The 12,148-nt window shown below is 53.7% G+C and overlaps 1 protein-coding gene across 8 annotated transcripts; it reads right to left on the bottom strand.

Annotated features, from left to right (window-relative positions):
• Positions 1-1,055: 1,055 nt before the first annotated feature.
• Positions 1,056-12,121, bottom strand: ZNF76 (zinc finger protein 76). Of its 8 annotated transcripts, XM_076357745.1 has the most exons (16): positions 11,439-11,525; positions 10,528-10,629; positions 10,020-10,211; positions 8,598-8,678; positions 7,747-7,824; positions 7,393-7,595; positions 6,483-6,560; positions 5,957-6,082; positions 5,637-5,712; positions 5,155-5,280; positions 4,628-4,807; positions 4,103-4,336; positions 3,547-3,689; positions 2,607-2,759; positions 2,384-2,497; positions 1,056-2,037 (listed from the first exon to the last, which is right to left on the bottom strand). In XM_076357745.1, exons 3-16 carry the CDS (start codon positions 10,090-10,092, stop codon positions 1,933-1,935), a joined length of 1,770 nt encoding a protein of 589 aa, XP_076213860.1. In that variant the 5' UTR covers positions 10,093-10,211; positions 10,528-10,629; positions 11,439-11,525; the 3' UTR covers positions 1,056-1,932. The 8 variants fall into 8 exon arrangements, with proteins under 8 accessions (XP_076213860.1, XP_076213859.1, XP_076213863.1 ...); XM_076357744.1 differs by lacking the exons at positions 10,528-10,629; positions 11,439-11,525 and adding an exon at positions 11,966-12,121; XM_076357748.1 differs by lacking the exons at positions 10,528-10,629; positions 11,439-11,525 and adding an exon at positions 11,966-12,121 and having other exon boundaries at positions 5,966-6,082.
• Positions 12,122-12,148: the final 27 nt, after the last annotated feature.

The following is a 12,148-nucleotide window of genomic DNA, read 5'->3' as shown; positions in this document are numbered from 1 at the left end:
CCGCCTGCCTCGACAGCCTTGGGCGGCGGGGGACGCGCGAAGCAGGAGCGCCATCTGCTTGGGCGCGCCCTGGAGAAGCCCACGGGCCACATCTCGGCCCCACGGTCCCTCGGGCTGCAGGTCAGATCCCCTACCCCCCACCCCCCCCCCCTGCAACCCACGGACAGAGCCCCCACGCCCGGGGAAGCACAACCCAGGGCTGGCTGCGGAGCACAAACGGGACGGGGATTTGTAACCCTTTGCTAGCTCAGCCTAGAGATCAAAAGCTTTCTCGGCAGTCGTGTTCTGCGGAGCGAAATCCCCTCCCTGACTCAAATAGCAGCTTCCTCTTCTGGGATTTAAATGAAGAGCTTCCCCTCGCAGGGGGAGCGCGGGCCGCGCCTGTTGGAAAGGTTCCAGCCCTGCTTGTTTTTGGGATCAGCTGCACCAAAGGCGGCGAGCGGAGATCTAGCCCGCTGCAGCCCTCCGGGGTTACGCCCGTTCCTTGCCTGCAGAAACCTCTTCCTCTGCAAACTCCTCGGGTATATCCGAAAAAAAGAAAAACACCTGCGCTGGTCTTCGGTTTACAGTTGGACTCGATGATCTTAAAAGGTCTTTTCCAACCTAAATGATTCTACGCTGCTCTCCGCGCTGGCTTTGTCCACAAACTGCCCGGGGCAGAGGCAGGCAGCGGAGGGGCTGAGGTTACTCCTGCTGGGTTGAGGAAGCCAGCCCAGGCCTCTCTCCCCAGCTCAGAGGGTTGTAGGACGCGTTTACGGACACATTTTCTTCTATTGATACAATTCCCTACATCGAGGCTTGCAGGAGTCTTTGGGAGAGCCGAGGCCTGAGCCGAGATTCAGGAGACAGCTCCCAGCCCCTCTAAGACACACGCTGAGAGCTCAGAGGCTACAACTTACCTCGCTCACAGCCTTCCTCAGCGCCGTTTTTGGACAATCACTGCACTTTCGGTCAATTCAACAAATCTCCTGAACTTCCTTAATCCTTACATCTGCAAAACATCCCACCCTCTGCCAGCCACTGGCCCCAGGGACTGAAAGAGAGAAGGGTGTTTGTTTTTTTTTTTTTTTTTAAAAAGAAAATTTTTAATTTGTTTTTATTTCAACTCAGCATTTACATCCAAGTCTAGCTCAGCCCCCAACAAGTGCTGGTTGGTTTCGGTGGAGGGAGCGCTTTTGCTCTGCTCCACCGCGCCGAGTCTGCCAAGGAAGTTTGCTCGAGAGCGGACTGTGATGAAGAGATGGGAGAATTACTGTGGGAGCCAGCCCGGGCGCTCGCTCCAGCGTCAGGAACCGGTCACCACTCCAGACACCGAGCCCAGGACAGCCTGGGCTTGCTTTGACAGGGCTTTATTGCTTCTGTGCGTACGCTGCCCACTTGTCCCTTACCTGGAGGGGTGGGCAGGAAAGGGGAGGTTTTGGACCATTCCTAGAGGGAGAGGGCAGGAAGTGCCTCTCCAAAAATATTTTGCGCTTCCAAAGACTGCTGGAATCTCTGTGGCTCCACCTCTACTGCAGAAGACTGGCAGGTCTTGGAAATCTTAGCCATGAAGCAATAAATGCTAGAAGACACAACCTGCCATCTCCTCCAGACAGAGGGAGTCAATGCCCAAGGCAAGGAGCAGGAAAGTTGCTGCTCGGAGTCCGGGAAAACAGCAGAGCATCCAGGAGAAGGCAGCAGCCAAGTGTCTTTGACATCCCTCCTTGGAGAGAAGAGCCCTTGGAACAGGGTCACTCCGGTAGCCCAACGCCGCCGGCATCAGCTCTCACCGCCTGCGCGGTGCACGCGCTGGCCACTGGTCTCAGCCACCTTCCCTCGCTCGTGTACCGCACTTCTGCGCGCCAGCTGGCCTGGTTCCTGCAGCTCCCGACAGCCCCGCAGAGAACAGGCTCGGGCTGCCTGCCCTCCCTGCCCGGGAGGCTCTGCAGGGTCTCAGCACCCATTCTCAGACACGGCTGCGTCAAGTGCTACAGGTTCATGCTGGATCGCTGCTGCGGCCATGCTGATGGCTTCCTCCAGGCTCCGCTGCTCTTCTAACTAGTGGAGGAGAGAGACAACACTGTCCTCCCAAAAGGCGGGCTCAGGAGGTGCGGGCTTGCTCAGGGCAGCCCCCAGCAGGATCGAGGTACGAGGGATTGGCAGCGGGTGACACAGGGAGAAAGCGGCAGGACAAAGCAGAGAGAGAGAGACGGCTACAATGGGGAAAGGCTGTTTACAAAGGAGCATTCTGCAATCCAAGGAGCACGTCCCTGCTCTCCTCTATACACAGGGCATCTGGGAATTAAGGAGCAAGCACCCTGGGCAAGAGGAGATGCAGCAGAGCAAGAGCGTAAGTGCTGAAGCCAGCGGGTGGATGGGGGAACGAAGGGGAGCCGTGCGGTACCTGCACTGCGATGTGGGTGCCATTGGCGGTAGCCAGCAATGCCACCTGCTGATGATGGAGGGACGCGATGGCCGATTCTTCAGACATGACTGCCCCAGAAGTGACTATGGTAACCTAGGAAAAGTTAAGATAAAAACCAATCACGTTTTAAAAGAAAATGCAATTCCCTTCTAGCAGGCTGTTTCTCCGCAGGGAAAAGGGAAGGTCCCAGTTCTGTCTGTACCGGCTGCGTCTCGGTGCCGTCCGTGTTGGCCACAGTCACGGTGTGTGTGTCACCACCCGCCAGCTCTTCCTCAGGCACGGCGAGGGCACCGCTCTGCGTCACCATGCTGATTGCACTGCCCAGGGCCTGCAGGTCTTCCTGCGACAAACTGACCTGGGCGGGATAACAGCAGATGCTCTCAGCCAGGACGGCTTCTCAGGAAGCCTTACGCAACTCCCGAGTTTAGCAACACAAAGGTCTCAGTAAGGATGAAATATTCTCCTCTCCTCTGCATGCAAGACCTAGGGCACAGAGAACTCCAAGGACTTTGCCCAGGGTCATGGACAGAATCAATGGAGAACTCACGGACCTCAGGTCTCCAGCCCTCCCCCTTCTACCACACCTCCCCTTCCCGTTTAGCATCTTCTCTCCAGGCTTTGAAGAGACAGCTCGTGCATCGCTGCAGCAGGGAGCAGCACAAGCGTTAACTCGTGGCAGCTGTTTCCTTTGCCCCATGCCACAGAAGGGAGTTTTTCCCAGTCAGCACACAGGCAGCTGGTGGAGGGAAGTACAAGAAAAGCACTGCCGTACACAAACTATGAAAAAACAATCTCCAAATCCAGCCTGTGTCAGCAGAGATTGGGAGCTGCCTCTCGACAGCTGTCCGGCAGGCGAGGGCGGCCAGGCGCTGCACGCAAGCCTGGGGAAACGCCTGCAAGACCCCGTCCAGCAAGAAGGCGAGTTGGGGACCAGAGGTCCATTCTTTACCCTCCACATCAAGGCTGCAGCAGTGGGGTAAGGCTGTAAGGAGGGAGCCCTCATGACAGACAGAGCCCATGAAGCCCCAGGGTCTGTTTTATGTTGAAAAAAGCCTTAAAGAGAACACCAAGGCTGGGTAGAGGCAGAATCTTACTCAGTTAACTGCTGTCCCCTACATGCTGGAGGCTGTCAGTGTCCATACCTGCTCTGTCCCATCCTGAGAGATAAGTGAGACCTGTGTAGGCATACCATCGTCGTTTTCCTCTTCCTCTTCCTCTTCCTCCACCTCTGACAGGAAAGCGATATGCTGGCTTTTCAGGGGGGAACCTCTGTCAGCAGCAGCAGCTGAGTCAGGGAAGGGGAAGAGCAAAAGGGGTGAGAGAAGCACTAATCAGAGCGTGAAAGCACACGCCTGACCCCGGGACCTGCCTGTTGCCTGAAGGGCCAAGCACAGAAGAACACAAGATCATGATGACAACAGCCCAGCACTGGCCTGGGGAGAAGGGTCTTTACCTCTCCCTGTACTACAGAACGGGCAGGAGCCCATTCCCAACCCGTGACACGCAGCGAGGACCATGGGGAGCCCTTTTCTCTCGTCTGTGACACAGATCTGGGTTTGATGGGGGAGGCAGGAGGCCACAGCACAGACCTGGGTCTGAGAGAGGGGAGCGGCCGCAGGCTCTTGCCGTCACCTCTCTCCCCATTGCCAGGCGGCCTGACCCAAGCCTGCCGCAGGTGACGGCAGAGTGGTCGCTCACCCTCCAGCTGCTGCTGTTCGTAGAGGGCCTGTTCGCTCTCCTCCGTGGCCTCCAGCTCGCCGTGGCTGCTGCGCTTGTGCATGGCCAGCGTGGAGGTCTGGCGGTAGGTCTTCCCACAGCTGTTGCAGGTGTAGGGCTTGCAGTGCGTGTGGACCACGTGGTGCTTGTAGAGGCTGGAGTACTCTGTGAAGCGCTTTCCACAGCCCGGCACAGTGCACATGTACGGCTTCTCTCCTAGGGCAGAGGCCACAGAGCAGAGCTTAACCCACTCACCCTCCTCATGCTCTGGGAAGGGATTCCCCATCAAGAGGGAATAGCTGGAGACAGACCACTGGAACAGGTGGAACAATAATCAGCCCAATAAAGCAATTCCTATTTCCTTTAACTCGCTGGCTACTCCCAGATCTACCCCTGCAATGCCTGGCCTGGAAATGACCATTTCAGTCCCACAGATTTCCCTGCTGCCACAGTGCAGCCAACTGACTGGGGAGGAGCTGTCTGCGTTTCACCCTCTCCTCCTCTTACCTGTGTGGATTCTCATGTGGTTCTTGTAATTGGTGGCACTGGTGAAGCCCCTTCCGCAGTTGGGCTCCGGACACATGTACGGCCGCTCGCCTGTGTGCGTTCGGATGTGAACCTTGCGGATGTTGGATGTGGTAAAAGAGCGGCCACAGCCCACAAAGGGGCACTTGAAGGGACGCTCACCTGCATTGAGAGAGTGACGCGGATGAGAGTCCTGCTACAACGCAGACACCTGTACCCCTTCACTCCTCCACAGTATTACACCACCGAGACCTCAGATCAGACCCAACTGCTGGCACATTTCCTCTAGCGACACTGGCATCCCTACCCCTTTTGCTCTGCTGTTCGTAACCGAGTCGAGAATCCCTAGTATACTTCTACTACCCGTCTACTTCTGTCTGAAGACAGCTTCAGTTCTGCCTTGCTTCACCCAAGATACAAAAAGGCACGTCCTGGACGAAGGCTGAAGCAGTACTTTGTCTTGGAGACCCCTTCAATGGGGGGCTCAGTTCTTCCCCTGTACTGCTCACCTGTGTGTGTCCGGATGTGTTTCTGTAGATCCCCAGAGGTTTTGAAGGCTTTGCTACACACGTCTTCTGGACACTTGTACGGTTTCTCACCAGTATGTGTTCTCACGTGGCTCTTCAGCCCGTACCCTGTCCAGGAAAGAAACTACAATTAAATTTTATAACGAGAAGGAAATAATATGGCAAGCTGTGTACCACCTCTCAGTTCATGCATGTTTGAATGTCTGTCCTGTGTCTGCAAAGCTGAAGGGGAAGAAATATCCAAACAGCCTCACAACACCACTGACAACTCAGCTTCTTTCTATAACTCCTTTAATCTGTCCATAATCAATCAAGTCCCGGGCAGTCTCCCATGCTGCAATTCCTTCTCAGAAGGCTTTAAAAGCTATGCTCATTGTGCTCTGCTGGAAAAAAGCCAGGGCTGATACTCAAGAGCGGTTTGGACTGGAGAGAAAACAAAATTTGCTCGAAAGAGAAATTGTTACCTGTAGCAAATGCTTTTCCACAGCTTGGGAAGTCGCACGTATATGGCCGGTCACCTGTGTGAGCACGTTCATGTACCTGGAAAAGAAAGAACAGGACCCTAAAACGAGGTCCGAGACAAGGAGGAAGGAAAACAGCGTGGAGAAATCTAGCTGGTGGAGAGAATCTGAAGTTGTCTGTTGGATTTCACCTTGGCCAATTAAGACATCTGGATCTCTTGGGGAGCCAAGCACACAACTCAGCCTTTTGTATAGCGGCATTCTGATCTGGCACTATAACACAGGGATACGTCTGGTCTGCACATTGCGTGATTGCATGTTACCTGCTTTACCTTTAGATGGTGGGCGGTGGTATAGAGGCGGCCACAGCCTTTGTACCCACAACGGAAAGCTCTACTGCCGACCTGCTGCCCCTTCTCATTGCTGTGCACTTCCTCCTCCTGCAAATCCTGCCGAGACACGCATGGAAATTAGTTTAGTGAGCCACTACAGCAGGCTTCGCAAAGCCCACACAGATAATTTCCTTCCTTGCCATACATATGCACTCCTTCAGTTACCCTCACAAAAACATGTTCCTACAAACACAACTTGTGCACATATGGTAAAACCCAGGTGACAGAGCAGGGGTCTAAGAACCAGCCCATTCCCACCTCCCAGCTCACTGGGTGTTCTCAGACACGTAACTCACCTCTCTGTGCTTCACTTAGCTCATTTGTAAAACCTGCAGCTAATATATTTGCTAACCTTGCAGAAAAACTACAAAGCTTTTTTAATTACTAGCTGGCAAAGCGCTCTGCATCAAGAGGAGTTCGGCCCAGTTTCAGAAATGCATCACTGAAAAATTCAGACCTGCGAACGGACATCACTGGAATCCTCACTCTTCATATGGCAGTTGTCTGTCACTCCCTCCTCTTCCTCGTCAGATACCTACAAGCAAAGAGGCATGGGTACTGTTCATACCTCCCTGTACAGTGTGGAACAGGTGAGCAACCCAAGCAGGAAGGCATTCACATCAGCAGTGCCACCCCGCTCTTCTCCAGAGAGGTAGGGGAGGCTGGTCCTACCACAGCAGAAAGGTCTCCATCTGCAAATCTTAATGCTGCCCGGCTGAGCACCGTACCAGCACACTCCTGGTAGCCCCTTCTCACACGCCACCATGAAGATGGGAGAAAATGGCAGCACCCAAGACATTCAGATGGAGCACCGCAGTGACAACACGTTAGGATCTGAAGCCTGTTTTTTGAGGCCTTTGTCAACATGGGGAACGGTGGCCAGAACTTAGCCACTCCCGACATGTAAAAGGTTAGTCTTGGCCTGCTGCCTGAATCATCTGTGGAAGAGAATATCATACCCCGGTGGCATTATGAGAAACCTAGCAAACAGAAGGAAAACACCTTCAAGGAGGCACATATAAAGCAAGAAAAAAAAAACCCAAGCTGCATCACAGCAGCTCTCTGCTCTTCCCAAATCTGTGCCTGCAGCAGGTTAAGGGTGGTAGTAGGCCCAGCACTCTGTAGGAACTAGCTAGAGGGTCCAGCAGGAAACTGCCCCGTTCTAGGTCCTTAACTGTCAGCCACCTGTCAGTGGTGGCCCTCTCACGGGAGCCCTGTTCAGTTTCTCTTCTCAAAGCTGGCATTGCTGAAAAACAAATATACAGAAGTACTAACGAAGGGAGGACACTTAAACCCCGGGCCAAACGTGGACTATACCAGCCCCTCAATGCTGCTGGCAGACCATGAAAGCAGCGTTGATTCCTCACCTTACTGGCGTACTGCTTTAATGCATCAATGGTCTCCACATCAAAGGCATCATCTTCCTCCTCTCCAGCCAACTCCTCTAGCCCAGTTTCTGCCTGCACTTCCAGGATGGTGCTGCCAGGTGACATGATGACAGGACGATGTATGTAGGCAGTGGAGCCATCCTCCAGCTGGACGGCCTCGAAGGTGCTGGGGTTATAACTTTCTGCAAGGGGAAACCAATAAAATCAAATGTAAAAGAGCTGCTGAGCGTGAGGCACTCTTCATCTCCCTGGGCTACCTACAGCCTTGGAAATCTGTGACACTTAGCAGCTTCTACTCCAGCTGCCAAGGGAAGAACAGAGAACACGCTTTACCTTTAGGTGTGTTGTGTATGTAGGCCATACTGCCATCTTCCAACACTACTGGTTGACCATCTTCAAAAGCCACAGACTCTAAAAGAAAAGAAAAAAATCCACACACCTTATTGGAAGACTCAGTGGGTTTCAAGCAACCTTTTAAGAACAGAAAAGGGAGGTGGCGTACAATGAGCTTGGGAGGGCGAGGGGAGGACTGCCCAGAGCAACGGAGTTCTTTCTACCTGCCCTTTCACACCTTATGGTGGCTGGGAAGGACTCCTCTATGCTGCTCTGGTGCCTGCCACATGAAATGAATTCCCATCACCTCTCAGATTAATTAATGTCACCTCATTTCAGAGATGACATTGGCTGACGGGTCAATGACCAAGGTGGCATTGCTTCCAACAATCCCCACCCTCCCCCCTCCAAACACCTATTCCAGAAGTAATATATTATCTCATAGTTCAGAGGAAATTCCTGTCCAACTGCTCCCACATGAAACAAACTCTCTTTGGGCTCTGTAGTTGGCACAAACACAGCACAAAGCTTGCTGGTCTTGCTTGTAGACTAGTGATCTGTCAGACTGACAACTGTGAGAGAGCCCACAGGTGAAACAACACTTAAACATTTGCTTACACCACCAGCAAATTTGCCTTCTTGTCAGATTGCTAAAAACTTTGCAGGAAATCACATGTTCTATGTCCTTGCTCATTCAGCCTCAAAACCACGGGCAAGAAAAAAAACCCTACACCTATATGGACTTCTTAGAGCTAGAGCTAACAGAGGAGCCCGATTGTTGGAACACAGACAACTGCAGTTACATCTACAACGTCCTTCTAAAAAGAAAGAGGTGAACTTATGGTCCTCACCTTTCTGAACTGTCACCTGATGGATATAAGCTGTGGTCCCATCTTCAAGTTCAATGACTTGCCCTTCAATCAGTTTTTCACCTGAAACAGTTAAAAAATTGTCATCAGCACGGCCTGCAGAGTCCAGTCTTTCTGGTCCCACAAGCTCTCCCCTTTGCCACATCTTCTCAAGGAAACCAGTCCCACAGAAGACAGCAAAACTGTTACTTATAAGCTGTTATTTATCAAGCTTTCCCCTGAATAGCCATAGAGGCACTTAACTTCCCAGAAATGCTGGAGCCTCCCTTTCCTAGACAGGAGGATACAAGACAAAGAACCTCAGTCATCACTTGTTTACAAGCTGCCTTCACAGCCCTGTAAGCCAAGAAGCAGAAAGAATGATGTGTGCTAAGCGTTTTGGATCTGAAGTAGAAAGCAATTACACTTGTGCTGGAGAAAAGTTCAACTAGGAGCTTTTAACGGCATCAGCAGGGGCCTGAAGATTTCTTTTCTTCCACTTTGGTGGAGGATCAGCTCTTGGGAAAAAAAATTACAGGACCTAAAGGGACCTAAAGTGTTGCTACCCTCGATGGATTGTGAAGACTAGACTCTTAAAATAGTGTAACTCTGAGTAATCCTATAATAACATTTTAGTTACCAAATTATTTGATGCAGAGAGGACGTTGCTCTATCCCACTTGAACATGAGCAATCCAGGTTGCTTTCACCTGGTGCACAATGTTTGTGGGGGTCACAAAACCTCGTGGTTTTCAAGATAGTCCAATTCCACACACGTAATAAACTTGCAGTGAGTTCACACAGAAAAGAAAGCAAGAGAGCAATCCCCAGGACATGAAGCCTCGCAACTCAACCGTCCTGTTCCGCAGGCTGGGAAACAGCGTGCTCCTTTTCTCAGGAACAGTGGGTGGTGAAAGAAGCAGCACCTCACAAACACCAAAATAAGGGCAGGTGTTGAATTTGGCACTGACACCGCTTCAGTTAACCAACGCTGAGCTCAGCACCCCTTTGAGTGAGAAAAGCACTACTGTGAACCAAATTCTATGCATCTCAGTGAAGCAAAACATCCTGCTTAGCTTCAGGGGAGGTTTTGGTTGAAGAGTCCTGCAGGCCATAGAGTAAACTCCGTCTCCCCAGTAACCCCGGAGAGAACAGGGCTCACTCTAGTCTGAACAGAACCTTCATTTTCTACAGCAACAGCTCTCCCATCTCCAAAGCTTTATTTCCAAACCAGAGGCATGTTATATTTCTGCTGCGTCACTCTTCTGTGCAAATCTAACAGATAGTTGCTATCTTCCTGTACAAAGCGACCACACAAGATGTATGACAGTTCGCGTGCCGTGAGGGCACTTTTGATAAGTCTGACTTTAATTTCACAGGGTCAATCAAGAGACTTTTAGACTTCGCAGCCCAAAGGAACCGTTACCTTTGACAGCCTGCTGAATGTAGGCTGTCGTCCCGTCACTAAGGGTCACTGCTTGCAAGCCCAAGCTCTCCATCCTGCCCCGATGACTGGTCCTCAGACATGAATTTCACTTTACTCAGCGTGCTCGCAGAGAGCACCGGGACCCCGAGCAAGAGGTTTGTGGAACAGCAAGTTGTCGTCTTTGTTGCAAGCCTTAAATAAAAAGAACAACTCAAATTTTCTTTTCTCCCAACATACGTATACTCACTTTTGCACATTAAGAAAGGCTTGAATGGCAAACTGTTTTGGTGATTATAAAGGATTAAACTGGACAAAAGATGCACCCTTCCCATACCAATGGCAGGCAGGGCTAACAACGTATTCGACAGACAAATATAAGATAAAGCTTATCGAGCCAGTGAACTGACAGACTCTTTTTAGAGATAGGGTAAATGCCACATTCAAGCCCTTCCCATCCTCCAAACGATCTGCAGGAAAGGTTTCCGAGTACTTTAAAGTCTGAACCTACAGGCTGAGGGTGTCCTGTACTGCAAGAGACAGGGGCAGGATGATGAGCTTTGTCCCTGGAAGCATCCTCATTCTCTCCTCCCTTTCCTGTCTAAGTCCTGGCCTTCTGAGGAACAGAATTTCAGGCTGTAAGCAGATTATGTTAAAACATCCACGCCCCCACGAGAACATTTTGCTGAAGAGGCACTCTGCTAATAGATTATGTTTAAAAGCAGCTGCAGTGAATTCTTCATGAGTAATCTCCGAAATAGCCTAATATGTTATCATTTTGATTTCCAGGAACAAGTCTGACCGCTCTGTCTGTCACTGCAGCACCCAGGGGTGCAGCCAGGCTTTGTGCCACGCTTGGTGCCCTCTAACCCAAGCACTCCCTACGCCCGACAGACAGCTCCTCTCCAGCTGCAGCAGATTCTGCCTGCTTTTAGGGCTGACACCTCCTGAGAGGCATCGCAGCTCGTTGCCCAGCGAAGGCTCCATCCCAGCAGGGTCGCTGGGGCATCGCTGGGGAATCGAGGCCCCTTTGAGCTGCTACGGCTGCCACGCAAACCGATGGCAGCGCTGCTGGAGGGGACGCGACCCCCTGGAAGGGATGGGGCAGGTGCTCCCTGAGGAAAGCCAGGTGTAGGCTGCGGTGTGAAGCCACCCGGGGGGTGACAGGGGACGTGCCTCCCGCGTCAGGGCGGGCTGGGGACAGGGCAGGGCCTGGCACCATGGCGAGCCCTGAGGGGAGCGGCGGGGCGGGGCGGGCCGGGCCCAGGCGCCCTGGGAGCGGCGGGGAGACATGGCGGGCCCCCTCCCCGTGGTGTTGGCCAGGAGGGTGGCGGCAGCAGCTCGCCGGGACCCGGCTGCCCCTCGGCCGCCATCTCCCCCCCCTCCCCTCAGGCCTCCCCCCCCCCCCCCACTGGCACCGACCTGTGGAAACCCGACGGGGCCGAGTCCGCCGCCTGACCGCCATGCACCGGGGCCCGGCCCCTGCTCGCCCCGCCCCGCAACCCGCATAGCGACAGGGCTCACCGCCGCGCCTCAGCCTTCCGCAGCCCGTCACCCAGGTTCCGGGGCAGCGCGGCACCGCCCCCGGGCACTGGGCTGGCAGGGCCGGTTTAGGAAGAGGCGAATCGCTGGGCGGTGAATGCGCATGAGCGCGGCTTGGCAGCGCATGCGCAGTGCAACCATTGAAGCCGAAAGGCGCAGCTTGCCCTCAGGGCAGGCCTTTCCCGGGGGGGGAGGGGGGGTGGGCAGCGCAGGCCTTCAACGGGTACCTGCCCGCGTAAGCTTAATAAGGAGGTTTTATAGCACTGAGGCCCAAGGGCGGGGGGACGGGACACAACACCTGTCCCGGCAGCAAGGCGTTGTGCCCCGGGAGCTCCTCACGCAGGGGCCGCGTCCCGTCCCCTTTCGGGCGGCTGCTGAGGGGAGGCCGGGGCCCCTGGGACGCGTACCCTCACCACTGCGCTGCGAAGGGATGGAGGAGCCTCCTGGCCCGGTAGTCTGAGACAGGAGGGAAAGACGCCACAAGCCGTTCGTTTAACGGCGGAGGAGACGCGGACAGGGAACTGCCCGCCGAGGGGAGCCGAGAGGCGGGGAAGCCGGTACGGCCCTCCAGCCCCACGCTCCGCCGCTCC

This window comes from Aptenodytes patagonicus, chromosome 22, assembly GCF_965638725.1.
Source record: "Aptenodytes patagonicus chromosome 22, bAptPat1.pri.cur, whole genome shotgun sequence".
NCBI classification, from domain to species: domain Eukaryota; kingdom Metazoa; phylum Chordata; class Aves; order Sphenisciformes; family Spheniscidae; genus Aptenodytes; species Aptenodytes patagonicus.
Note: the sequence above shows the minus strand (reverse complement) of the source record. Positions and strands in the feature narration are given on the sequence as shown.